The sequence below is a fragment of the Struthio camelus genome, chromosome 3, assembly GCF_040807025.1.
Source record: "Struthio camelus isolate bStrCam1 chromosome 3, bStrCam1.hap1, whole genome shotgun sequence".
Classification (NCBI taxonomy): domain Eukaryota; kingdom Metazoa; phylum Chordata; class Aves; order Struthioniformes; family Struthionidae; genus Struthio; species Struthio camelus.
The window spans coordinates 97,102,238-97,129,989 of record NC_090944.1 but is presented as its reverse complement, the minus strand read 5'-3'; the positions used below and the strand labels follow the sequence as shown (position 1 = coordinate 97,129,989).

Genomic DNA, 27,752 nt, shown 5'->3' with positions numbered 1-27,752 from the left:
ATTCCTTGTGTGTCTGATACACTTGGGGAAAAGATGAAAAGACAAATATGTGTAGACTAGTACAGCTTAGGTTCCTTTTTTTTGGAAAGGTGGTAAAGAACTTTGAAGCATTAAGTGATCCTAAGTTCCATGCTAAGTGATATTCTCCATCAAGAGACCTGAGTGAGTTTAACTGTACTGCAAACATAATTGAAGTTTGATAAAACTAATTGATCAAATGTCTGTCCTTCATCTGATGGTCATTGCATTTCATTTTTCTTGTCCGAACAGGAGAAACAACTTGATAACTTGTAGTTGAGCTTCTATACATTGATTGCACTCCCTACCATATTTTGTTTAAATCTATGTTGCAGAACAACAGGGGACCTCCTGCAATTTTAATAGCCAGAGATCTTCAAAGAAGTCCTGGAATAAAGCATGTATTGATTTTACTAAATAGTTCAAATAGTACGTAGTCTGCCCTTCAGGAGCAGCTCTCTACAGTGGGTTTAACTTACACTTAAATGCTTATACCTTCATCTATAGTTTATCAAGAATTCATTATTTTTGCAACAGTATATTTGAAGTGGATGAGACAATCAAGTTTATTGCTCATTCATTTCAATTTAGTAAATAAGTCTGGAACTATATATTATTTATCTCTGTTCTTTAATGAGTCAATGAAATTAGCTAATGAAGACATGTATTAAGCATTTGAATTCGTTCTATGCTGCATGCCTAATTCTCTACTAAAACCAACAGGAGAGAACACTTAATCCTAATAAAGCCTTTATTAATTCTTACCAAGATGATCCCTTCCTTTGTAGCAATCAGTTCGCTAAGATTTGACATTGAATATTCCTGAGCCTAGAGTACAAGTTCAATAAATAGATAAGAAAAAATGAAGACTTGTACTTACATTATTAAAAGCCAACAGGTTGTACATCTTTATCAGCTGATGTAGACAAGTATTAGCAATTAAGCTGTGTAAGGCTAATTTGTTTCAATAATATTACCTGATTGTAGATCATCATTTTCAGGGATATTTGCAGCATCTTGTCAGATGTATTAAATATTATAAAAATAGATCCATATTAGAGAATATAAACAAATTTGAGGCTGGTCTATGCAAGTCCATTTCCAAATTGCATTCACTTTTTTCAGTGTCACACTAAATCCACACACTGTAGTGATTTACCTTGTCTGCTGTTCCATAAAGATTCTATTTAGTAGAATAATACCTCTATTTTAAGGTAAACAATAAAAAGGCTGAAGAAACTAGGGGAAATGTCTAGTGGTTTAGAAAATCAAGTAGGTTCCAGTAATTTTTTCCTAATTATGTGCCAAATTTGCAAGGCATAAAACTTGAGGCATATAGGAATGAAATCTGAAACATCCTGCCAAAGAAATTTATATCTGAAAATTAGCTTGAGCTTTGCTTCCTAATCAACTATGATTAATAGATGTTAATTGGAAGGTATAGCTGTACTTCCCAGATGAACTAATTTATAACAGAAGAGATAGTCCATAGGAAAAACTAGAAAAATTATGAGCTGTTTTTAGAGAAGTTTGTTCTGGAGTTCTAGGGAGATGAAAGAACTTGATAGTGTCTGTATCTATAGTCATCATCAAACTTACTACAAGTTATATGTGAAGTTACCATGGCCATAACAGACTGTCATCCAAAATATTTGTCTTTCTGTGTTTGCTTTTTAATAAAGCTATAATGCAAGTGGTACCTCCATAAAAGCTCTGAAGTTATCTTCACGCCAGGTAACTAAAGCTGAATCCCTATGCTTGTGTGTAAGTTATATACCTGAATCAAACAGTGGTGTTTCTAGAGTGTCATCTCTGCTAAAAGTAATTGTGCAGAAGTCAGGAACATGATACTACTAAAAAAAAAAAAGAAGAAGGAAAGTGTGACAGCAATACATACTCTTGAAAAGGCAGGCAGAGAGAAGAAAACCCGGTGCTGATCACTCCTTATATAATAAATAATTCCATTATAATTAATTAATTCCATTATAATAACACTATTATACAATGGCTCTTGATACTTTTGTAAAACTTAAGGTGCTACTAGTATCAGGGAAGAACAAAACTATCTGGTATCATCAGTTGCATCAGGAGAACAAAGCCCATAATCATTAAATATGTGGACCTTCTGGTGGGTATACATGCTCAACTTAATTCGGGATTTGTAATTTTTGGATGACACTGGCTTTGTGACAGTTGGGAGAATAGTTGCTTTTTTTTTTTTAGGGTGTCCATCACTTGTATCCTAATAATTAAGTTCACCTTAGGATTGTTCCTATTTCTTCAAGCGTGTCTGCTAATTTATTGGGGATTTTGGAACTAGAGATGTTGTCAACAGAAGTCCCAACACTGACACACTTTGACTTCTCAATGTTTTTTTTGAAGAACTGCTACGCCATATGGAAATTGTAATTAAACCGTAGAGTTTTGGCGAGGTTAATAAAATCTGTAAGAGTGTTTCAAATTAGGTACACCTAGTTAATTGTAAATTAAACCAATGATGAAGTGCCATGTAACAATATTTTTTTCCAACCCAGAGGAAGGGATTCTCTTTGGCTGTATGTTTCTGTAGCCCAGTTCCTGTAATCACTGTGTTGGGCTCTGTTTTCTTCAGTGCTCTGGTAGAGGCAAACAGAGGCTACTCACTGTAGCGGAAGCAATACACGTTCTGCAGGTTCTGGCAACTGTGGCGACTAGATGTTTTTCATCACTTAATTAAGGTTGATTGATAGAATGGTTATAGAGTGAGGTAGCCTTTAAACAACTTCCAGGGCCTATCAGATAACTACCAGGAAAACAATTTTCTGAAACTTTTTCAAAGGTTGGAAGTGTTCATCTCTGCTTTGACTGGACCCTATGATAACAGCCAGGCTTTCCAAATCCTGTTAAAAGGGTTAACCACTTGTATTCAGCATGCTTATAATGTTTCTCTGAAACTTTCTTTCACGTTAGCAAAGTAATTAAGGCTGCAGCTCTTTCAAAGCAAAGCCTTTTTACTTTTTGACCCCCAAAGCACATAACATACAGTAAGATGAGGTAAAAAACAAAAGAGCCAAATAATCTATACCTAAACCTTTACTTAAAAGCCTTGGCAGGCCCTACCCACTCCAATAACTTACATATAATGAAAGATTACTGCATTGCAGGAGAATATAGTCTGTGTTTTTCTCTGTGAGAGACTCATTTCTAGCCATTGCTGACAACTCATTCAATATAGGATTTTAATACCTCCTTTGTTGCTGGACTTTGTCTGAGAAGAATAAACTTTCCCACGGAGTCAGAGTCAAGTAGTGTATTCCTCCAACTAATAACTCCTTTGTTTTTTTTAGCTGAGCACCACTGGCATTTTTTTCTTTACCTCATTTCTTGTTTTATAATCTTTCATCCTCTTACTTTCCTTTGATATTTCACTATGTACAGTATACATAAATATATTGGCATATAAAAACTACAAGTGAAATGAGCACTGGTATTCTGCTTATCATTCATTTAGAAGTGAGTAATATGAATACTGACTGTTCAGGGTTAGAAGACCCCCTAGCAAAATGACAGAAACAGCAAAAATGATGGAAATAGCAAAATAGATTGGTGCAGGAAGCAACACTCTAGGAAATTTCAAGTTTTAATCTTAATGTATTTGTGATAGTCTGCTATTACAGATAATGAAAAAGATATCTTCCAATCTGTGCCTTCTCTTTTACATTTGTGTGTGTTTGACTTGTTCTACTCTCTTTTTTACCTTTTCCACTTGGAACCCAAGATCTTCCATGTTTGTATCTAGGTACATTATTTAAACTGCAATGTTTAAATTTGGAATAGTGCGACAAGTTCACTCAACCTGGAGATCTTGAAATTAAATATTTTTGCAGTTAATCTTAGCAAGTTAGCCTATACCTGTAAAACATATATAACAAATATATTTCACAGTGAATTACCATTGAAATGCTTGACAAGTCATTGTGCAAGGAATGCAAATCAATCAGCCTAAATATTTACTGTTTTACTGCATCCTGAATTTATGTATGTACATATTGAAATGAGGTGATTCTTTCAAATATTGTCTATGTCTTTTTAGCTAATGAAGCTATGAAATGTAATTTTCTTTAAGTCATCATTAGGTTTGTCTTTATGGGTTGAGAACACATCATAGACTGTCACAAAACAGGCAGCAATAGGAAGGAAATATCACTCTTCTCTTTCAGGTCTGTTGTTTTGAGCTGGGAAGGCAGGGTGATGAATTTCACATTGCAGTAAACATGTGATTGGAGCAGTCTGTAGTGTGGATTTTTTGAATTTCAGTTCCTGCAGCATGTGAAGATCATAGACTAAAATCATCCCAAAATTTGGGCTAAGAGAGACTTCTGGAGGTCATCTAGTCTTGTCTTCTGCTCAGAGCGGTGCTAAGTAGAGTCAGATTTCCCAGGGCCTTGTCTAGCCATGTTCTGAAAATTGCCAAGGATGGATATTGCACAGTCTCTCCGGGCAACTTATTCCAGTATTTATCTACTCTTATCGTGAAGAATATTTTCCATATGTCCAACTGGCATAGTCCTTACTGCAATTTCTGACTGTTGCCTCTTATCCTTTCACTGTGCGCCTCTGAGACAAGTTTGGCTCTGTAACCTGCTGTTAGGCAGTGGAAGACAACAGTTAGCTCCCCACTTTTGCAGGTTAGAAGGACCCGGTTCCTTCAGCCTTTCTTTGAATGTCACACGTTCCAGCCTCCTAATCATCTTACTGTTCGTCCACTGGTCTTTTCCATTTTTAATGTATTCCTTGTTTTGACTGAGGGGCCCAGAACTGCTCTCGGCTTTCCGGATACAGCCTCATGATGCTGAGTAGAAAGAAAAAAAACACTTCCTTTGCTTGCTGGCTACGCTTGTTATTAACACAGCTCAGTTTGTGGTTAAACTTTATTGCTGCAAGGACGTACTGCTGACTCGTGTTCAACTTCTTGTGCCTCACATCATTATTTTCTGCAGAGTAATGACCTAACCATTCAGTACCCAGCTATTCTAATGCATGAGGTTATTCTCTCGTACATGCATGGATTTATTTGTCTCAAATACAACAGGAATTTTGGTTATTCGCCGTTGAGTAGATTTACAGTTAAATAGCTGTATTCTTTAAGAAATAAAGACTTCACTTGCCTTAATTATGAAAACGAATTTACTTTCTGGTGAGGATTTCACATTTATGAGCATTGCAAGTATGTCATAGCAAAGCTTTTTTCATAAAAAGGTAGGAGCTGCTTTTGGCTACGTGGCCAGGCAATAAAAGCACTGTGTATATGGCAAACAGGGAAGATGCAAACCATTTTGTTTATATAGGGCCCTTGGAATGTGTAACGGTATACGGTAAACAGACTTGAAAAGTTAGCAATTCCACACTACATGGATAGAAAGCTACCATGGCTAAAGCATCCCATTTCCCATTTGATGTACACAGCAAATACTTCCAAACAGTTACTACAGGTGTCAAAAATTAATTCACTGTTAGCGCTGGTACAAGAGCTTAATTAATTAATTCGCTGTTGCCTCTGTTATCAGGGAAAGATTATGAATATCAAGTGGACTTTTTTTTAACTAAACATACCCCCAGGTGGTCGTTGTTGTCTGATATTGACTCAGGTCGGATCCAAGCCTGAAAGTCCCAAGAACTGCAGGATCTAAATCTGCCACTTAACCAACAGGGGGAAGCAAGGCAAGGGAGGCTTCCTCTTTCAGTTGTGTTTCCTGGTGGACTCTTATTATATAGCTTTCTAGTGAACATCAACAGAAAGTAGTACTGTTAGGAATTCATACTTACATGATTATTCAGTATTTGAAGAAGGGATTAAGAAAAATCTCATGTATGTAGTAAAAGCTTCTTTAATATTATTTGGTTGCATCCATTTATCCAAGCACTGAACTTGTCATCATTGGAGTGACAGGTTCTCTGCTGTAAATTAATATAATGACATTTATACTTTGAGATATGGGAAGGTTAACTAATAGATGAAAAGAAGTTAAGTTTCCTTTGAATATATGACAACATTTCAGCAGGCTTATTTCAAAACAGAAGAGGGCCAAATTCCATCTTGGTTATGATATTTCTGTATGATAATTTCAAGGTCATAAGACTTTCCATAGGAGGGAGAACTGTTTTCATACAGAATATTAGTCCTGAAAGAAATAAGCATTCTATTTACTCACATAGAGAGGGTTTCATGTCTTCCAGCAAATTTGTTTGAAAACTATTTACAGTATTAGTATGCAAATTATATACTACACATTAAATGCGAATCTTGCAGCAGAACACTATGACAGGCACTCTCACTATTTGAACCATGGTAGTCCAGTTAAAAAAGCAACACAACAAGAAAACACAGCTGGATGTAATTGTATCCAAATGCATACTTATTATGTTAATAGGGGCATGTGAATATAATTAAATGTTGTCCAGCAAAGGTTTTCCCACAAAGATCTGAATAATTTTAGCAGAATGTTCAAATAATGTGAGCTTTTGTTTTCATTTTAATTGAAAGGATGTTTGATATTTATTCCTAAATAATGACAGATGAAATGTGGCATCACTAGAGAAACAATAAATCTCATACAGTATTCAGTATCTTCTTAATAGATTTTCTTTGACTGAGAAGCCAGCATGAGTTATGGCCCCAATTCCATTAGGTACTTCCAATGATATACGCTCAGTCAGGTTAGAAGAACAGTATTATGTATGCTAATCATCTATGTCCTAAACTGCTACTGTTACCGCATGTTGTCAGGGTACCGGTATGTCCTTTCGTTGTCTTCTCTTTTGCCCTGAAACTTCCTGGGCTGTCCCTGCGTGTACCTGCCTGCCACTGCTTTCCCATTGCCTCCCACTCAGCTGCACCCCAGGGCTGTGTCTGCCTTAGCCAGTTGGTGCCCCGCTGAAGTAGGCCAACGTCATCATAGATCTGTTCATACCAACTGAATGCTGGTGGACTCGAAGTCTTTCGGAACAAGAGTCTTCAGAAGAGTTTTAGGACATGCTTTTAACAAACCATAACTGAGAACCAAAAAACTGTTTGGGCCTTATGTAAGTGTGGCTACTGTTTGAATTGCTGCATTCAAAGGCTGTAGGTATTGTTAAAAGCCCATACCTTCTTCACTGCCAGCTTCTGGCATAATCCCAAAGTAGATGCATTGTTTTCTTTTTAACTTTATATCTCAGTATACTGCCCTGTGAAATTGCTTTCTGCCTTTAGATTCACTGTCATGCAGAGTTTCATATTTTTCAACCCACCTTTTTCTTTGAGCGTTGAAAGATATTCTGAGTTAAAAGACTCTGTGCCTGTCTTTTCACAGGCACAAAGTGTGCCTTCCCAAATCTAGTTCAATAGACATGTAAGATGAAATCTCAAGGATATTTTATCAGTGCCTATTTTTATTCTTGGTAAGGAAGGAAGAACAGTTTATGCTGCAAATGTAATATGGTCAAAGTATACATTAATGTGTTACTTTAAAGTAAAAGCTTATATGTAAATTTAAAGAACATAGTGGCTAAAAATCGACCTGTTTTTTTTTTTTTTGTATCATTGGCCTGTTTAATGAAATATATTAGTTTCTTGACTCTACCTGTCTAAGAAAGGCTTAAAATTTTTTCTGTGAAGTTATACAGTCACAGATATCAAGGGTTTTACACTACATTAAGGAGACATGGCTTGTATCATTAGCATGATAATCAGTCCAGTTGGATTGCCTAGCAAGTAAATTCTAAGCGTAGCTCCTCCCTCTAAAGAAAATCTACTCCCACTAAAGATCTACTCCCACTAGAGAGTAGAATTCCTACTTCCAGCTCTCAGTGGGAAATCGACTCCCACTAAAATCAATTGGTAAAAACTCACCTGATAGCCTAACACTTACTTTTAGTTGCTTGCGGCAACTGGTAAAGAACACTTTTCTACACAGAATTCATACTTACAGAGAGGTGTGAGAATTAGAAAACACTAGGGGATCTGTGTTCTTTAGGAAGCTATAGGATTGTGAGAATGAATCTTTGAAGGCCAAATACGATGTGTTGGAGAGTCATTCTATTTAGATAGCCAGTCTTCTGTTGCAGCTGTTGAAGCCTAGTTTTCTTTTCTGAAGAAGCAAATTCCATTTCACTATTTTATTTTCCTCATTTTTTAAAAAAGGCCATCTTTAAGAAAGTGATCCAGAAGCAGAGGCTTTTGAAGGGAGCCTGGGGTTTACAGCTGAAGTGGGTATAGCACAGTTCTATTATTTTGTCTCATTAGGTCACCCATGCTTCTTAAAAACCCAGGCAGAAACATGTGACTTATTTCTGTTGTCTTGAGAGTTTATTTTATTTCGGATTCATGATGTCAGGAGCTCCAAGCACGTGGGCTTCAGTTACTCACCCCTGAATTACCAAATATTGCTGATAACAATTTAATTGAAACTAGACCACTAGGTGCTGCAAAGGCCTCTTATAGTAAGCATTTAGATATTTCTTCTTCTCTATACTTTACTCTAAGTACTTTCAGCAAGAAGATACACAGTAAAACATGTCATAACAATCATCACGAGGTCCAGCAAAACAGGCTGATTGATTAGTAAAAGAATGTTACGTACAATAAGCTACTGAGAATGGTACTTGAGATGCTTCCTTAGATGCTGTGTTATTTTGGATTTAGTATATCTTCTCCAGGAACTATTGCAGGAGGACATCAAGTTACTATATGCCTCTGGTTATCTGTTTTCTTACTTTTACAAACTGAAGAGGAGTATCTGAGTGAAAATCATTTGGAGTTCATTCTCAGATTTTACCCTTGTGCTTTCTTTTCTTTTTCTTTTAATAGCCTGGATGTGTAAACACTACTGAAGTGGATATAAAAAAGTCTTCAAGAATGAGAAATCCACATAAAACGAGAAAGGTAACTAGTGCTATTATATAAAAAGCAGGAGGTGGGGGTAATTTACAGCGTGAAGTTCCATAGTTTCTTAAAATAATTTGTTCTTTCACTACAATGAACAAATACATGAACAAATTTTGTTGTTTCACAAGCTCTTAAATGACTTAGTATTAACAAATTTGCTAATAATAGTAAAGCGCTGTCACATAAGGAAGGCTTTAGAGAAATACATAGAGACTATGGAAATGTAACCCATTTTGCATGCCTTATGCATGTTGTTCAGTAGATTGAATAAAGCATGTTAAAATGTTTCTATCAGTAGTTAAGGAAAATAAATGAAAAATGCAATATAAACTTTAATAGCAGTACCTGTGCTGTCCTGAATGAAAAGGGTGTCTCCGGTTTATAGATATCCCCCAAATGGATGACCAGAAGCTGTGGAGGAAATAGGCTTTGTCTAAATTAGGATCCAGACATGAACTGTACAAGTTCTCTAAGGATTTAGAAATAAAATGGGACCAACACTTTCTATCAATCAAATCCTCTGTATCATAATAATGTAGATTAAGTCCAACTTTAAAGTATTCACTTTGATATATATTCTAGTGTCAACCTATGGAAAGAATCTGTTTTAAAAAGGAAATCGGATTTATATAAAGTTTTAGCTTAGTTTATTTAAAGTAGTGAAAACTCCAAATTATTAGAATTTATCAAGCACTAATCACAAATGTGGGAGTCATCCACATAATCCGTTGTAATAGCGTACCTTTAAAGGTACTGTTATTTCTTCCTTTCCTACCAGCCATTTCCACTTACTATGGTAGCTGCCTTTCAGTGTCAGTTCCCATATTGGCTATGCTGTTTATTTAAAGACAAAATAAAAGTAGATCCTGTGTTCTATTGCATTATGAAATTGGACCCTTTTGAGAGTCTTTATTTTACACCGTGGTATAGAAGAGCAAATTTAGCAATTTTATCTGAGTTCATGGTTTATTTACAATTTCTTTAGAAATAGATGATATGGGCTACCTTCCCGAGTACAGTGTACAAAAACTGAACAATTACTATTGGTATGTATGGAAAGAATTGTCTGAAAGCAGCTTTTTTCCTCATATATTTTGCATAGTCTGTCTATGGCTTACAAAACGACATCCGAAGTCACAGCCCTACCCACACACCAGTACCAGAGACTAAGCCACCCACGGAAGACGAACTGCAGCAAGAGGTTTGAAAAATAACTATGAGCATATACTTTTTATGCAAACTTTTTTAGGAAAGCAGGTATTAAGCTAAAATTATCAGGACTGGGAAGTATATTCAGAACAGATCTTTTAAATATTTAGTGAATCTTTTTCTCATTTCAGGCATTATGGATTTAGGTATGTAACTTCTATTAAAACTAATGAGACAAATACTGACACTTTTTGTATCTTGAATTAGACGGTTAAAGGCTTTAGAAATACTCTCGCTGGTGGGTTCTTTGTGTAATTAAGCCCATTAGCCCCTTTAGCAGTAGATAGCTCACTCATTCTTCCTTTCAATACTTCAGTTTGAGGTCTGGGGGTATGACTGGTTACCTCACCCATACATATGGTTGTATGTGTTCACACATTTACCTACCATTCATATTCCATTAATCTCTCCAGGGGTGTTAGAATTGGGAGGAGGTAAATGTCTGAAGAATTAGTAGCTTTAAAAATCTAAAAAAAAAAATACTAATTGGATTTCTTTTGATGAACCTGTAGGGAAGATGTTAGGTAGGCTCCTTTTTTGTCTCTGAAAAATGTTTTCTGTTTGACAGAAAATTCCGTTTACTTTAGAGTTATAATGCTGAAATGTTGTTATAACTAAGATATACCTCTCTTCTGTGCCTTAGGATAAATAAAGGTTAAATTACAGCCCTAATAAAAAAGTTATGGAAACACAGTTAAGCAATGAATTACTCATAACACTCTGCTTTCCTTTCATGCAGATTAAGCACTGGCAAATGCAATTAGACAGACATCGATTAAAAATGTCAAAAGTTGCGGAGAGGTAAGTGTATTGTCACATCTTTTGGTTTTTCAATTATACAGATAGCTATTGGGAAAATGTCAGTACAAAATAGCTGCAGAGAAAGAGAGACAAGGGAGCTCAAGTGTCACAGAAATAATACTTTAAGTGTGAGCTATGAAGTTCTTCTATCGGTAAGAGAAGACCCAGATATTCCTGGATATGTTCGCTGATACATTCAAGAGTCGCAGAAGGAACTTCTGATCAAGTGGTCATGAGTTTCACCTTACATTTACAAGGGGGCTAAACAGAAATATGTCTGGCATTACTGTTTTAGTATTTCAAAAGGGCAATCATTGATAGAACAAGGGAGGTGATTAGGAGAGCTGGCTAGGCGAGGAGCTCTGCCCTTGAACATGAAGTGCTTCTGAGCTTACTTCGGCTCAGGGGTTGTAACACTATTAGGACTCGGTCTCTAAATAAGACCAAAATGTGTAAGGAAGGGTCTAGATAACAAACAAAACACCCCTTAGAAAGACTAACAACAGCTTACAAAAGGAAGAGAAAAGGACTGTGGTATGTTACAGATGAAGAAGCACAAAGTTAAAGTGAAAACTGCAGAAAGGTAAGCTGCGTAACAGCTAGAAAAGGAAAAGAAACTAAACACAAATGGTTCTTCATCCCCTCATATATGTGTGCGTGCACGTGTGTGTGCTTATAGATGTGTATGTATGCACTCACACAAAAGCACATATAAATATATATTTATAAAGAGAACAGGTTATGAATTTGTGTTTGCTGGACAGTAAGGATGGAATGCAGACTAAATATAAATAGGGATCAAAAAATGAATATTTATCCTCACTTCTCAGTAAAGCTAATGATGTTGATGATGAGGCAAAAAGAGAGATGGAAAGTGAGAATAAGGGCATGGGAGATGAAAATTACTAGAACACAAGCAAATTTTTAAGTGTGTTCAAGTCAGTCAGACCAGTTTATGAACACTGAAGACTGTGGAAAAAACTGATGTGATTTTTTAGTAGTGCCATTTGACTGGAAAATTATAAAAACATTAACTGTATTTAAAAAGGGGAAACATATCGACCCTACAGCCACAGGGCCAATGAATGTGACTTAAATAGCATGCAGTGTTTTAGAACAGATTTTAAAGGAAACGATAATTAAAACCGTAGGGATTTAAAACATGTCTCTTTATAAAAGCAAATGAGCATGAAAGGGGATGCTTGATTTAATTTGTTAGTGCCTTCAGGAGCCCTAAATATACTTTAATGAAAAGCTATTTAGAGGTATTAAAGAAGTTTGTAGTTTATTTTATTGCAGATTTTGATAAGAAAGATTTGAAATACCTCTCTTTGTTCATGGGTCCACAGGTTCAGAGACAATTGAAAGCACTCTTAAACTGAGATGAGCAAATCTATTTTAGCTTGAGCTTGTAGGTGACTTCTGAGTGTGTACATGACTGGTTACCATGGTTCATTTGATGCAAGGTAACTTGTTAGCCTTCGTAAGCTGATCAGGTTTCCTTGCTCCTTGACATGACAATGTTTGATGCTTTTGTTTTCCTAGTTTATTAGCTTATACAGAGCAGTATTTGGAATATGATCCTTTTCTTGTGCCCCCTGATCCCTCAAATCCATGGATATCAGATGACACTACTTTCTGGGAACTGGAGGCAAGGTATATAATTTTATTTCTTCTTTTGGGGTAAAGCGGTATTACTTAGGCTTTCCTTGAAATACAAAGATTTCAGATAGAGGTATATCTTTGTATATCAGTATCGTACTGAGGCAGGAAAGCAGTGAAGGAAATGCGTATTCCTTTTTCTTTCCAGCTTTACAGTTTTACAGTGTGGGAAGAGATATGGATTAATAAATCTATGTAAACTAACAAAAAAGACACCTTTTAAAATCTGGTAGCATTTCCCAGTTATAAGTCTTTAATCTTCTACATAAGTGCATGCATATTACCTTTGTGCTATGTAAGTACTGACAACCTGATTGCTCATCTCTGAACGCTGCACAGATATGAGTGACTTGGAAGATGGGAAATCTGTGGTTGAACTTCGGGGCTTAATCTGAGTTATAAACACAAAGTATTAGGATATTGAAGTATTGCTAATTGTGGGTTTCGGGTTTTTTCTTCTGTAGCAAAGAGCCAGGACAGCAGAGGGTAAAGCGATGGGGATTTGGCATGGATGAAGCTTTGAAAGACCCTGTGGGAAGAGAGCAGTTTCTTAAATTCCTGGAGTCAGAATTCAGTTCAGAAAATTTAAGGTAAATGTGAGAGACTTTATTTTTTAATAGCTTCTAAGATAGTTTTTTGTCTGGTACCATTGCTAGTTTTTGATGCTTGCAAAAATTTTGCTATGTCTTGTCCTTCAGAGTCTATTCTCAGATTGTTGCAGGCACCCTTGCTCAGTCTGAGAGAGATTGTTATAGTTAACAGAGGTTCACATGAAGCGTATTCTCCCAGTCATATCCAACTTTTGGTCAAAGTACTCTTGTAAAAGCTTTCTTCTCAACTGATTTTATTATACAGCTTTAAAATACTGACAAACTCAAAGCCTATTTGATATCTTTTATTCAGTATTCAGTATATTAGTTCAGTAATATGAGGACAGGAAAATTAGACAATTTGTTACAAAATAAGGAATTCAGAAGAAAAAAATCACAGATTCTCACTCTTGGTCAGGCTCTTATGGATCTCTCATCCATTTGAAAATCTCCGCCATGATGATTAAAAAATTTGCTACTGATGTGGATCGCACACAATAGAAATACTGTAATATCTACCTCTCAAATTCCTCACTAATTGTGTAATGAAAAGGTGCCAATGTGTATAAAGCTTACATCAGAAAATACGTATGAACATTCTTTTTAAGTGAGGAAGAAATATTACCTGATTTAAAAAATATATAGTTCATGGATTCACCAAATGGAAGTCTTCTCTGATAGCCTTCTCTGATGCAATGACTGGCTGGGTAGATGAGGGCAGGGCAGCGGATGTTGTCTACCTGGACTTCAGCGAGGCTTTTGGCCCTGTCTCCCGTCACATCCTCCTAGGTAAACTCAGGAAGTGGGGGTTGGATGAGCAGACAGTGAGGAGGACTGAGAACTGGCTGGAGGGCAGAGCTCAGAGGGTTGTGGTCAGTGGCGCAGAGTCTAGTTGGAGGCCTGTGGCTAGCGGTGTCCCCCAGGGGTCACTCCTGGCTCCAGTCTTGTTCAATGTGTTCATCGATGACCTGGCTGAAGGCAGAGAGCGCACCCTCAGCAAGTTTATGGTTGATACTAAACTGGGGGGAGTGGCTGACACACCAGAAGGCTGTGCTGCCATTCAGAGGGACCTGGAGAGGCTGGAGAGTTGAGCGGAGAGGAGCCTCCTGAAGTTCCACAAAGGCAAGTGCAGGGTCCTGCCCCTAGGGAGGAATAACCAACTCCCTGCCCCAGTACAGGCTGGGGGCTGACCTGCTGGAAAGCAGCTCTGCCGAGAAGACCCTAGGAGTCCTGGTGGACAACACGTTGACCATGAGCCAGCAATGTGCCCTTGTGGCCAAGAAGGCCAATGGTATGCTGGGCTGCATGAGGCAGAGTGTGGCCAGCAGGTGGAGGGAGGTGATCCTGCCCCTCTCCTCAGCCCTGGGCACGCCGCATCTGGAGTACTGTGTCCACTTCGGGGCTCCCCACTACAAGAGAGACACGGCACTACTGGAGAGGGTCCAGCGGAGGGCTACAAAGGCGAGGAGGGGACTGGAGCATGTCTCCTCTGAAGAAAGGCAGAGAGAGCTGGGCCTGTGTAGCCTGGAGAAGAGAAGACTGAGAGGGGACCTGATCAACGTGTACAAGTATCTGAAGGGAGTGTGTCAGGAGGATGGGGCCAGGCTCTTCTCCATGGTGCCAAGTGACAGGACAAGAGGCAACGGGCACAAACTGAACCACAGGAGGTTCCATCTGAACATGAGGAAAAACTTCTTTCCTGTGAGGGTGACTGAGCCCTGGCACAGGTTGCCCAGAGAGGTGGTGGAGTCTCCTTCGCTGGAGATCTTCAAAACCCGCCTGGACGTGATCCTGGGCAATGTGCTCTAGAGGACGCTGCTTGAGCAGGGCGGTTGGACTAGATGATCTCCAGAGGTCCCTTCCAACCTCAACCATTCTGTGATCTGTGATTCTGTGGTCTAATCGTATGTTTTGTTGTCGCTGTTCTAAGGAAGTCATACTACAGTTAGAGTCATTCTAGGGGTACTGATAACAACATTTCTATGGATCAGTCAGACTGTATGAAGCATAAAAGTATGTACAACCTAATTTTCCTCTTTTTTCCATCTTCTTGTCAGATGTAATCTAATCTATGACGTTTAGTATTGACCAACATCATAAAGAGTGTAAAATCCTGTTTGCGTGCATACTATAACTGAGAGAAATCCTGAACTCCTTTTCTTCTACGCCAGATCTCACTCCTAAGTTGTGCAGCATAGCCATGCATAGTAGAGTTATATTTATGTAGCATCTTACAAGAGGCATTCAGCATTTTAAGACCTTGATTCCTAAATGCTGAGTGACGGAACAGACTTCACTGGTGTTATCGAAGATTGTTAGCAGAGTAGCTACAGAAGGATTTCTCGGAGTTGCTGGCCATAATCTTGTTCAAAGGTGAACTTTGCATCACAAATGTATATTAGATACTCTAGACTTTATGATTTTTCTAGCTGACTTTTTTGCCTTTGCTCCCATGGATATACAGCCTGAGCTGTGTCTATATGTTGATAAATGACTTCAGCGGTGATAGGTATAGATTTTGTAGATTTGTTTTTCATTAAGAAATTCAAGTAACTGCTGAAATGACAGCTTTTTAATCAGAGTAATAAAAAAAAAGGAAAGGTAATTTTTTATTTACAAAACACCCTGGTAGTTCCTTATGCAGAGCAGCTGTTCAAACATGAACCTATTTAGTCTAGTGTATGCTGTGGTTTCTGTGCTTTTTCTGTGATTAATTTGTCTCTCTGCCAACTGGACTGTTACCCGCATAATCCCTAACTCTTTCTTCTAATCCTATTTACAACACTAACCACAGGCAGACTGCAAGTGACTGATCCAGAAAAATACCCTACAGAAATGTGTTGGGAGCTGATTCCTTGACATGCAATCTACTATTCTGTCTCTCTCTCTAGATTATTGTATTGGTATTAAAAAATACAATGTCTGAGCAACAGTGAATATAAATTTATGGGCTGTCCTGGGGAAGGATCAGATAGAAGAACAAACTCACACTGCAAGAGTTCTTTCTATGATGATTAACTGAAGGAAAGCTGTCTCACAAGCTCAGAATTATGTTCATGAATTCTCAAACTTTGGAGCAATGAATCTACAGTTAGGCTCACATAGTAAGGTCAGGTTAGAAAGCAAGAATTTGTAAAGCCTGTGATGCATGGAAGTCAAAGCATTATAGATCTCAGTGATAGGAACTGAAAGCTTTTTGGACATGTTGGGTTCAAATGTTTTTGTTAAATAAACCTTAAATTTGAAAGTCCACATATTTCTTTGCTCACCAGTTAACTGCACTGTGACAATTAGTTTTTTTGTTTTTTTTTTTTTTTGATTTAACAGCCACTTTGAGAAAAGGATTTATCTCCATCCACACCTTCCCATTGCAACAAAGTAACTTCAAGTCTGTATGTATCAGCTCTGGTCCTTTTGCAGGCCTAATCATGATAAAATTTACAGCAAGCACCATCAAACCAGTAGCATGGTAGAAAGTTGGGACCCTGAATTCAAGCTAACAAATGCCATACATAGGATACATGAGGGGACTGCAGACACTACTGAGAGATTCAGTATTAGTTAATTAGAAGTCTTATACCTCATGTTAATGAAAGAAATGCTGGAAATATAAAACAAGAGATAAAGCCCACCAGATACACCATTTCTATTCAAGTGTGATTATCTCATGCAGTTAATAGTCCCAGTATTCTTCTTTCATTGACTTGAACTGAGAGCATCTAAGCTGGCCAAGAACCTGATTCTTAGCGGATATGGAGCCTCTCTTAAGAAACAGAACAGGGATGAAGCCACTCGAGTCGTGAACTAGAACTAAGCACTATACAATGAACCCTGGAGTGCAACCAGGGTCCAACTCCCTTCTCTATCTCTCTGTACTCTCTTTCTCTGTCTGTAAATTGGTATTAATTGTATTTCATTCTCTCCAGGGTGTTGTGAAAGGTAGCAATTGCATAAAACATATCCTTCTGTTGGGAGAGGGAGCCGAGACAGCCCATCTTACTCTGAAGCATCCCTAGTGAGTCTCATCCTGCTTGACCATTTAGTAAAGACTTCTTGAAAAAGTCTAATAAGGTCTGTAAGCGTGGTAGTTTCATTACAGTATGACTGCAATTTGCTAACACCCAGGATGGATGCTGCATTCGCCTAACATACACGCCATGACTTGTAATCTTTCATTACCATGCAGCTTTTCCGGAAGGGCCACTTTGTGCTCTGTTCACTACAAAAGGACAAATAGATAAAGCAGCACATGATTTGGATAACAGATTTTTAAAATTCCCACTGCCTATTACAAAAACAGTCACCAGTATTTAAAATTCACAAGACTTAAGTTTTAGCGTGATCTAGTACTACAGTGCTTGATCACAAAGCTCTCCAAGCACTCATAAAGGAATTTTCAGAGTAAGATAATGAAATGAATCGTACTGAAATGTGGCACCTGGAGACCTAATTTCTTTCATCTCTAGAAAATCCAAATTCTTCTCCATATCCTCCCTTTGTCTGCATGCTGCAGAATTCTTGGAAAAGCTAGTGTTCATATACTAACTGACTGTATGTTTATTCCCAAGTGGTTGTTTTGTAGGAGTTGCAGCCTTTGAAGATCTACATGTTTTCAATCCTGCCTATCTGAAAGTCTGTCCAAGTCATTACGCAGTTTTGCAGTAGGTATGACCTGCAAGGCAGTGCTCAGGCTGCAAAAGCCTCCTACTTTAATGAGGGGAGGACTGATGACAAGGCATCTTGTGTGATGGACTTTTGCTGCTGGAACCTTTGCCCCTTCCATTGATCCTCATTTGTTAGCTTCCATAATGTGTGGGAAAGTTTAGGAAAACGGGGCTTTGAGTTATGGTTGTCTGGGAAAAATAAGAGAGGGACTGAGAAGGTAGCTAGATTGGAGACATTTTCTCTGGATGAAGTTTCTGTGACCAACCCACTGCAAGCTGAGATTCTGTGAGGTGTTTAATTTGGACTTATAAACGAGTTGCTGTAAAAATGTTCCACAGTGGAGACACAAGCTTCAAATTACGTCCCGTAGAACAAATAAATAAAAAACCCACATTCACTGCTAAAAATTTGCAGTGTTGCCTACAAAACATTTCAATCATAGTGCTTAGTATTATGTTTAGCTTACTGGCTCAAGTTATTCATTTCATTACACCATAACAGAGCTTTAGTTAGAGGAGAGGGAGAATGGTAAGAAGACATTAAGTTTTCTTTTTAATCCAGCCTGTTTCACTTTTTTTGCTTCCTACTCTTTATCATTGATCATCACTCCTGATGATTTTAAATGCAAGACATTTCTGTCTTCACTGATGGAGGAGAAAGGAGTTCTGCATGTTACAAAGTATGAAGAACAATTAACTGTACTTCATTCTGTTGCAAGCCTGAACAGAAGCATTGGTAATGACTCTCTCACACTGTATGCACACTGGTAATTTTTATCCCTCACACTGTTGATTATCAGCCCCAGATTTTGCTTGCTAATAACTTGGACAAAGTTTAATTCTTGAGGCTGAAATTGCCCATGTGTTATTTCTGCTTCGGACTTAAGCTGAAGGTTAAAGTTCCAGTCCTAGAAATATAGCCATTTCTGCAGATCAGATCAGAAAGAACTAGCTATAAGATTTAATAGTTTTCTCTGCCATTTTCTTGAAGACTTTTAGCACTGTGTCTTGAAGCCTGAAGTTGTATTTGGCAAGAAGGTGGACTCTAGGAGTCCAAGAGTGGTCTTTCCTGCCCTCTAGAAAAATGTTAGCTGATTTTCTCCATGGTAGTTGTTATGGTCTATTGCTGAAAATGCAGATGGGTCTGTCCTCCTGTTGTATCACAGGCGCTGGGCACAAGGACCATGTAATCCCCACTTCATTTTCTCCACACTCTGCATAAAACCTCACACATTTGTGGAGCATCAACTGCAGCCGCTCTCTCATGCTGTGTTCCTATGTGCTAAATTTAACTGATTAGCTTGATCTGGGATCTGCTGATGCCTGCATTTGACATTTAGGTCAGTTAATGGGACAGAAGCTGTGTTGCAGCTGTGATATTTATCTGGCAAGGCCACCCTCACTTTGAAAGTAATCCAGCTGGAAGGCATAGTCCCCGGATGTCTTGTAACATGTGTCTTACCATGTCATATGACTGGATGTACGACCATCAGATGCTGTGCACTCTTACTCAGCTCTGCATCTGCCATTTGACCCAGCATGTGGCAGCCCAAACGCTGGGATGGGGGACGGCTGCCAGCTTTATGTGCAGCTGCTCAGGCCTCGTTCGGTGAGATGGCTCTGAGCACCCGCTGTGGAGTGTCTCCCGGGCAGATGCAAACTCCCTCGTCGGGAGAGAAGGACATTCATCCAAGGGCAGACAGACTGAGCAGTAGTCACTTCCAGTAACTAGCACTAAATCTAGTCCTGGAAATGCAGTTTGGTTCCCCTTCATCCCCTTACATCTGCTTATTGTGGCACATTATGTGCTGCTTTCTTCAGGAGTCTTCCCTTGCTCGGGTCACAACTAATGAGGCAGTGAGCTATAAAAAGGAAAAGGAGCTCTTTTCAATTTGAGGCCCTGCGTTGAAGTCTTGGAGACTCCATTTCAACTTCACTGTGCTCTTGGTTGCCATGCGATATTTGGAGAAGTTATTTTTGAAAATGCAAGAAGTGGCTGTCCTATTTTTAGCATTTCCTAACTTGTGCATATTTAACTTTAACTCTTCTGTGTGAGGAGGGCATACATTTTGTCTTGAAAGCTCAGTAAGTAGATTAAAATGTTAAAATGTGTGTTGGCTGTGAAGTAAGCTCCCTAGACATAACATACTGCAGAAATCAGCATTTTCTTCCTACTTTTAAAGAGGCTTCTGTATTTGAAGCCTCACAATTTCCGTAGGATTTTTGAATGCTAATGTTAGAAGAGTAAAATAAAATTAATCTATTGAAGAGCTTGTGTTCAGCCTATAAGAATGTGTCTATATAACCTTCCTATTTCATGATGGAAGCTACATATTTCCTCAGAGAAGTTCAGTTTATCTCCCATCTACTTCCCCATAATTGAGCGTAACCTACTACATGGAAACGGTTTACTTGCAAAAGAAAATAACATCCTAAGGCGTATTTATGGTCTTCCAGAAATATTAGCAGTGATATAATGGAGCAAAAAAGAATGTGACAACTTTGAGCTAGATCCTCAGGATATCTGCAGGGTGATAGAAAACGTATGTTTACAAATAATATCCTTCCTTCTCATTTTTCTGTTCCTTACCTGACTTCTATACACATGAGTAATCAGCCAGTCCCAGATGCATTTGAAGGGGTTGGCACTGCAGGATATACACTTTTAAATGCAAATATCAAAAGCTGCTTAAGGAAACCAAAGTAGGTTGCCCAAATTTGACAGCGTAAACTGAATTAGAGTTTGAGCTGTGCAATTTTCAAACTTGAGTTATAAGCCCTCTGTTGTTGCTGCATTGCTATCAGATTCTCAAAATACGTCACCAGGCTCTGTGCAGATCAATGTTCATGTTGCAGTTCATAGAGATTAGTGAGGCTACCTCAGAATTTTTGAAACTGGAGTTCTTGTATTGGCACAGACTCCCTGTGTGACCTTGGAGAAAGGACTGTGCATTTATTAATGTATTTGCAAAACTAGGGCAATATTACTTCTTTATCTCTTGGAGAATTTTAAGGAATCAATAGACAAAAAAGCTATTCTTAGGCACTATAGAAATTGAAGGGTGTAGAAATACCTGAAATAGTCATCTCATTTGAGTGAAGCTGACTGTAAAGGCTTGTAAGCGATGCAAAGACAATACACTGAATACTAAAATCCAAAGCCCCTGGAAAACAGGAATAGAGCATCTTTCCAGAAAAAGAGGAATGAAGTGAAGGCATAGGAGGAGCCTAGGAAAAGAGCAGAATCTCCATCCAGCTGTGTTACAAAAGAGTTTCAAAATAGGATTATGAGGGAATAATTACTTCCCAGAAGGTAAATCATCTGATGTGAAGAACTGCTTATAAGACTAATGCTGTAAAGTTATGTAAAGTTGCTATGTTTTATTAACCTCTCAGGAGAGCTGTTGCAATAACTATACTAGAATTTGAACTGAAAGCAGTATCATTTTGTGTTCTTGGGGGACATGAGTTCAGTTCCCATCTTCCTCTCCCTACCCCATCCCTGTTTAACAAAGCTAAAGAGAGCTCAATTTGATCTCAAAGTGTAAGCGGTTGAACCACAATTTAAAGGTGTATCCAAATTATTTGGCAGCCTTGTAAAATCTGACTTCTATCACAGTTAATTCACTTCAAAGTTCAACTCATCTGATTCATAGGATCAGCTGTGCCAAAACAACACTGAAAAGTTGTGATAGTGCATATTGGTTATTTAGAACCATAAAAGTCAAAGCGTAGTGGAGCTCTTGGAGAAAAAAAGACTATTTGTAGTTTACACCGTGTCTAAGCGTAGGACTCCTAGCTGAATTTAGAATTGTGTTGAGCAAGCTGAAAGTTTGGTACTCCCATAACAGAGGTAACCATTCAGAGACCATAATAGCAAATGACAAGTGAATAGCTAAGCTTATTTAATGATCCTCCTCGAAACTGAGTGAGAAGTACTCCATAAACTAGCCTGCACTATGTGTGTCTGCCTGATGTTTGTTTGCTCTGCAGCAGAAGAGAGAGAGAACATAGGAACTTCCATTCAGCATTTCCGTAGTAAAAATGCATATGGAAATGCAGTGCTAAAGAAAGAAATGAAGTATCAGTGAGCAAAGGAAGTGCTTTTCCAGCATGAATTGTGGAGTAATAGTCACAAAATTACAACTACAGTTATATAGTTGATAGTTCAACAGGATTCAGAGAGATTTCTGTAAATAACAAGAGCATAAATTCTAATTAGCTTTTGAAGGAATATCAAAAAGCAATAGGTTTATAAGCAATACAAGCTGTTGTGATTCAGGTGAAAGGAAATCTCAGTTTAATTCTGGTTGACTAGAAACCTTCTTGTAAGTAAGTTGCCCATACATAGGAAATGAAGGATTTCGCACTCATCTTGTGAAGACTCTTGTAATGATTGCTATTTAAGATAGATGAATTACCTGAGACAGTATGCCAGAATTGTGATCCCAACATAAAATTATGGGTTTTGCTCATTTTAGCATATTTGCTAACCCTCAGTTACTTTATCTTTTTAAGAGCAAAGGACTGCTTCGTTAATAATGAAACTGAATTGGAATTCAAGATGCTGTATTGTGCCATAGGTTCTGGTTAGCGGTAGAAGACCTGAAGAAGAGGCCTATTCGTGAAGTTCCTGCTCGTGTCCAAGAAATCTGGCAAGAATTTCTTGCTCCGGGTGCACCCAGTGCCATCAATCTAGATTCAAAAAGTTATGACAAAACGACACAGAACGTGAAGGACCCTGGAAGATACACATTTGAAGATGCTCAGGTCAGTTGGAAATCTTCTTTAGAGGCATCCGAAATAGAATATTGGCTAGTGGAATGTAAACACTGGGGTAAGATATGTTGGGCATGAAGTGATAATGATCTGTTTCCTAAAATGCAATTTCAGCAATGCAAATAGGCAATATTTCTTTCTTTCATGAGGCCTGTGTATTACTAAGGCTCTTCATGAAACTTCTCTGCTCAGTACAGAGGCTTCAGTTTGGCTTCAAATAGAGCCAAGTGCAAAACACAGTAAAAATAATTTTTTTGTGTTCCTGTTTTCTTAATCCTTTTGCATTAAGAAAAAAGCTTAACCTAGTTGCATTAAGAAAAAAGCTTCCACCTCCACATGAATTTCTGGTTCTCAGGAACTGCCTCTGAAGGACTTTCCCTGATTCAGGCTCAATATCTGTTCTCTCAATCCATGTTGAAAACTGTTGTTATCATTTACAGGAGTCATAGGTTCTCACCATGGACAAAATATGACTCATGTGAGAAATAACAATTTTTAGAGGCTGGTGCTAAAGTGCCATGTTCCATGGACGTTGTACTTTTTAAACCTTGGTAAAGTACTATATATAGAACATCAGGCAAGGATTCTAAGAGTACTTTTCCATGAGAAGTATTACAGGAGTAAAGAACTGCTGGAGTCATATCTTGAATACTATAATAAAAAGATTTAGTCAGAGCTAGGGCTGTAGAATTTTTTGAGTTTGGAAGCAAAAGTTAAAAAATAAAAGGGAAAAATAAAATTCTTAGTTTTCCTTAGAAGAAAAAAGAAAAACAAGTACTTCTGTATTAAATGGGACATTTATATGACTTGTAACTAAATATTTCATCTTTGGAGTCTTCAGGGAAAAGCAATAGAAAGAACTGGGTCCACAGTAAAAGCAGTAGAATGAGTACCATCCTCCTCACTTTTTATCAGCAGACCAGTGATGAAAATTTAATTATTAATGCAAAATGAAATTGTGTCAAAAGGAGAGATTGAAATCATGTCCCTGCAGAATTTTCTACAGCTTGATTATTAGGACATCATCTCGGGGGCCAGGAAGTGCCAGCTTCAAATCCCATGAAGCAGAGAATGGAACTGAATCTGAGCCCCTTGCCTTTTGGGAAAGTGCCTCCACCCTAGATAGGAGGGACAATATTTCCACCACCTTAGAAAGAAAAGAAAAAGAAAATTCCTGTGCTCTCCTTTTGCTGTTATGAGAACAGCAAAATATGATGCAGCAATAAAGTTTTCATGACACACTATGTCTACATGCTGTTTTGTAGTACTCTGCATGAAGCCAAATATGCATTTTTTTCTTGCATCAGCTGAGCTGCACCGGAGATTTAAGAATGCAGTGCATATCAAAGAAAGACATAAATTGCACAAATACTCTAGCAATATAAAAGCTGTAAAAGAAAACACATCTTTACAGTTGAGTTAGTAAAGGAAAATTAAATTCCTTGCCAGTATCCAGATTTTGTTTTGTAAAAACAGGTCTAAAATTTCAACACCGTTTTACTTCTAGATCCTCTTATGCAAGCAGGACTTTTTTTCTCCTGTCAGACCTCTGCTTATTTGATTCAGTACAATTTCAACCTGGAAGCCTCCATTTCTCAGAGAAAAGAGAATAGACCGTACCTGCCATGTTCTGAATCAGATGCTTTAGGATTTTTACATTGTGGCAGGGTTTCGTTGGTAGCAGAGCCCTACCTTTCAAGCAGGCTCTTCCTGGTCTGCCAGTCTGGAAAGGGACAGCTTATAAAACATTTTTACAGTCAACAGATCACTTAATTTTGCTTTAAAATGCTTTGAAAAGCTTTTTTTTGGGGGGGGGGGGCTTGATAGGTTGCATCACAGAACTCCATTTCAAATGAGAGTGATACATAAGTAAAAATAGAATTTTTACTAACTCGCATTCAGCTTCAACTCCTGACTTGTTCTGCATTAACATTTCTAATACATTGCAGCTTAATTTGTTCTCACTTTTACAGGGTTTTTTTTTTCTTCACAGATACAGCATCTCAGTAGCCAACACCATTGATAGGAACAGAATCCTTTTTGCTCTGTCTTGGCTGAGTGAAATTAAAGCTCCCCAGCTTCAATTCCATATATTGAACCAGAATTTCTCTGTTTAGTTTAGAAAGTACAGTGCAGTGCACTTACAAAACCTGCAGAATGATTCTAATATAACAATGATTAAAAATCAGCTTTACTTTTATTTTGCCATAATTTTCATCAAAGGTGCTTTTTTTAATTCACTAATCTTATGCAGTAGCAAGTTTAGAAACAGTGTTTACTTCAAAATTTAACTGTTGTTTCAGGGTTGCTGTGCTATAAGTTTCTTATGCTAGTCAAAAGGAAAACACAAAAAACAAAATTCAGTGGAATTTGTAAATATTTTTATGGGAGCATTTCCTGTTCAGATGATTGTTTTTTCTATGAATTCCTCTTCTGCTATTATAGCTAGAACCCGAATTATAAATCATAAACACCCTACATTATAGATTTTTAGTTTCTTGAATATTGCAGAGATGAGAGTGTTCCAAAAAGAAAAGCTCTATAACCTGCCTAAGTCATTAGTTTTCTGGATCAGGGTTTACAAATTTTGTGCTTCTGAAGAATAAATATCTTGAGAATTAGATTAGCATGGAACTGTTCTTCAATTTGCATATGTATTTTCCTTTTTATATTGTCAGCTGGATAGAAGAATAAACATCTGTCACATAATGTTTTCAAGAGTAGCCAGGGCACATCCTCCTTAACTTAAGCACTTCTCTGCAGTGCTAAATTAGAAACTTAGGACCTTTCTCCAGCTTATGAAGTAAGAAAAGCATCTCCAGAAAATAATTCAGAAAATCTAATGCAGAAGGAAGGATCCAGGGTTCCTGATTTAGTCTGTTAAGTAAACTGACTAATCTAAGGGAGTTTTGAAGCAGAGCTTCAAGTTAGAAGTGCTTCAATTACAAGAACTCTGTTGTAAATTCTTAGAAAATAATTCTAGAGTTAAAATAAGGGCTATAAATTAAAGAAAGATGTGCTGTGCTCTTTGTACACAACAAATAGGTGGAATTTCTGCTTTAAGAATAGAAAGCAGCTCAGCCTTAGCAGCTGAACAGCAAGCTGGTATCCGATAAGACTTCCTATTATCCATTCGAAATAGTGCTAGCTGGTGTAAGTTACACACTTGAAAATACGTGACTGCACCCCATTTTCAGTATGTCTTCTTTTATGAGAATAATACCGTCTTCTTTCCCTTTCAGGAGCACATTTACAAACTGATGAAAAGTGATTCTTATCCTCGTTTTATACGATCCAGTGCCTACCAGGAGCTGCTACAGGCCAAGAAAAAGGTATTGGTCCATCTTGCCTTTGTCTTGCCACTGTGCAAAGCGGTGGTTATGTTTGCAACAATACTCAGTCTTCTCTCCCCTGTGCCAGTGCAACTGGATATCTGGTAGGTGACCAGCTTGGCGTGTTTGGAGGGTCACATACACACAGGAGTTCAATATACATATACGTGTATATATCCTGCATGCGGGCATGTTTTAATGAGTTAATCTAGCAAAACTTATTTTTATTTTTACATCCCATATTGTACTGTTTTCTCTGTTATGAAGCACCTTAAATTGAAAAGTGCTTTACAAATACATTAAAAAATAAAATAAAATCCCAGAAGAATAGTCTTTTTGGAAGTTTGCGTATGTAATAATTGTTGTTCTCGTTATTTCCACTTACGAAAACTACAGAATGTGTTTAGAAGCAATCTCATTCATATGAATAACTTCTAATTTCAACTGTTAAAATAGGGCTTACTTCCATGTCTTTCCCTATTACTACATGAATAGTCTTTTTGATTAGTCTAGGAATCTAATTTGAAAGAGAGATCACATCACACTTCTGCAAACAAACGCTCATGTCTTGGTATGTAATATTTACTTTAAAAGTCCAGTCACGGGAGGACTTCTGAATAGACAAAGTCCAGATTATGTGGAGCGGCTTGTACAATGTAGATTTCTATAATGAAAAATTATTCTATTAGTGGGCTCTAAATAGTGATCTCCTAGAATCAGTTTGGAGCTCTGTGCCTGCAAAATCCGGGCCCTGATTATTGCCGGAATAGGGTAGTTTGTAACACCATAGCATTCTGTTGTTTGTAATGACAACCTAAAATTTTGTGAAAGTACTGTGTGATTTTGTTTTTTGTTCAAACATTGATTTCTGAAGATCCAATATAGAGAGAGATGTTGAAAATGCCAGAAAGCTACAACTGTCCGTGTGAAGTCCTTAAGTTTGTGAATGTCAGTTCATTAACACAAGATGTGCACTTCATTATTTCTTTTTATTTTCAGTTTTTCTTTTAAATCAATCAATCCACATGAAAAATGATTTTTGTCAAATACAATACCCGTTTTGCCCATCCACTGTTTAACAAAGTCCCATTACAGCTTCATACCTATGTTTGCTTCCTGATTTATACAAACTTTGTTTTGCAGTCCATTATTTCATCATTCCTTCTTTTCTACTCCATTTTTTCTCGCTTTTCTTTTTCCCCCCTTTTTTCTTTTTCTTTCTTTTTTATTTTAAATTTAAGTTGGAAAACACACTGGATCGTCGAACATCTTTTGAGAAATTCACACGCAATGTGGTAAGTTTGTTGCCTTGGAAGACTAGTAAACCTGATGGAACATCCTTTCCCCCCGCCCACACCAATCCCTCCTTTCCCTTTTTGCTTCTCTAACATGACAGTTAAAATTGTCTTTATACCAGTTTGTGACTTTACCTAGGAATGACAGTTTTATAATATGCTTTCATTACAACCCCTTCTCCCTAGGGCCTTTCCCACTGACCTCAGTAGTCACACATGGAGGAATGGGCCTTTGGGAGCCATGCTTTTTGCATTAAGAAGCATGGAATGATTCACTCTCCATTTTTTTAAATTGTAGTAAAGAAATTGTGAAAACCTGCTTGATGTTGTTCCTTTTTCTGGTGCCTCCCAAAATATTGAGTTTGATACAATTTGAATACACTGGCTTTCCTTCCTGTCTCCTTTTTATTTTATTGGAAAAGTTTGTCCCATTTTTATAATTGGGCATAGTGAAAAATAAACTATAGTAATACCCCCATCTTCCTTAAATGTCTAGC

The 27,752-nt window shown here is 37.7% G+C and overlaps 1 protein-coding gene across 9 annotated transcripts in view; it reads left to right on the top strand.

The window, feature by feature from the left end:
- The window catches only part of RGS7 (regulator of G protein signaling 7), a 284,031-nt gene that overhangs the window by 245,419 nt on the left and 10,860 nt on the right, over positions 1-27,752 (top strand). For 7 of the 9 annotated variants that reach the window (XM_068939272.1, XM_068939273.1, XM_068939271.1 and 4 more), the window contains 7 exons: positions 8,846-8,920; positions 10,026-10,124; positions 10,872-10,933; positions 12,479-12,589; positions 13,060-13,185; positions 22,433-22,619; positions 25,871-25,960. In XM_068939272.1, the coding sequence (XP_068795373.1) occupies positions 8,846-8,920; positions 10,026-10,124; positions 10,872-10,933; positions 12,479-12,589; positions 13,060-13,185; positions 22,433-22,619; positions 25,871-25,960 (750 nt within the window). Of the gene's footprint in view, positions 1-8,845; positions 8,921-10,025; positions 10,125-10,871; positions 10,934-12,478; positions 12,590-13,059; positions 13,186-22,432; positions 22,620-25,870; positions 25,961-27,201; positions 27,256-27,752 lie in introns of all 9 variants that reach the window. The other 2 variants (XM_068939270.1, XM_068939269.1) reach the window with 1 other exon arrangement.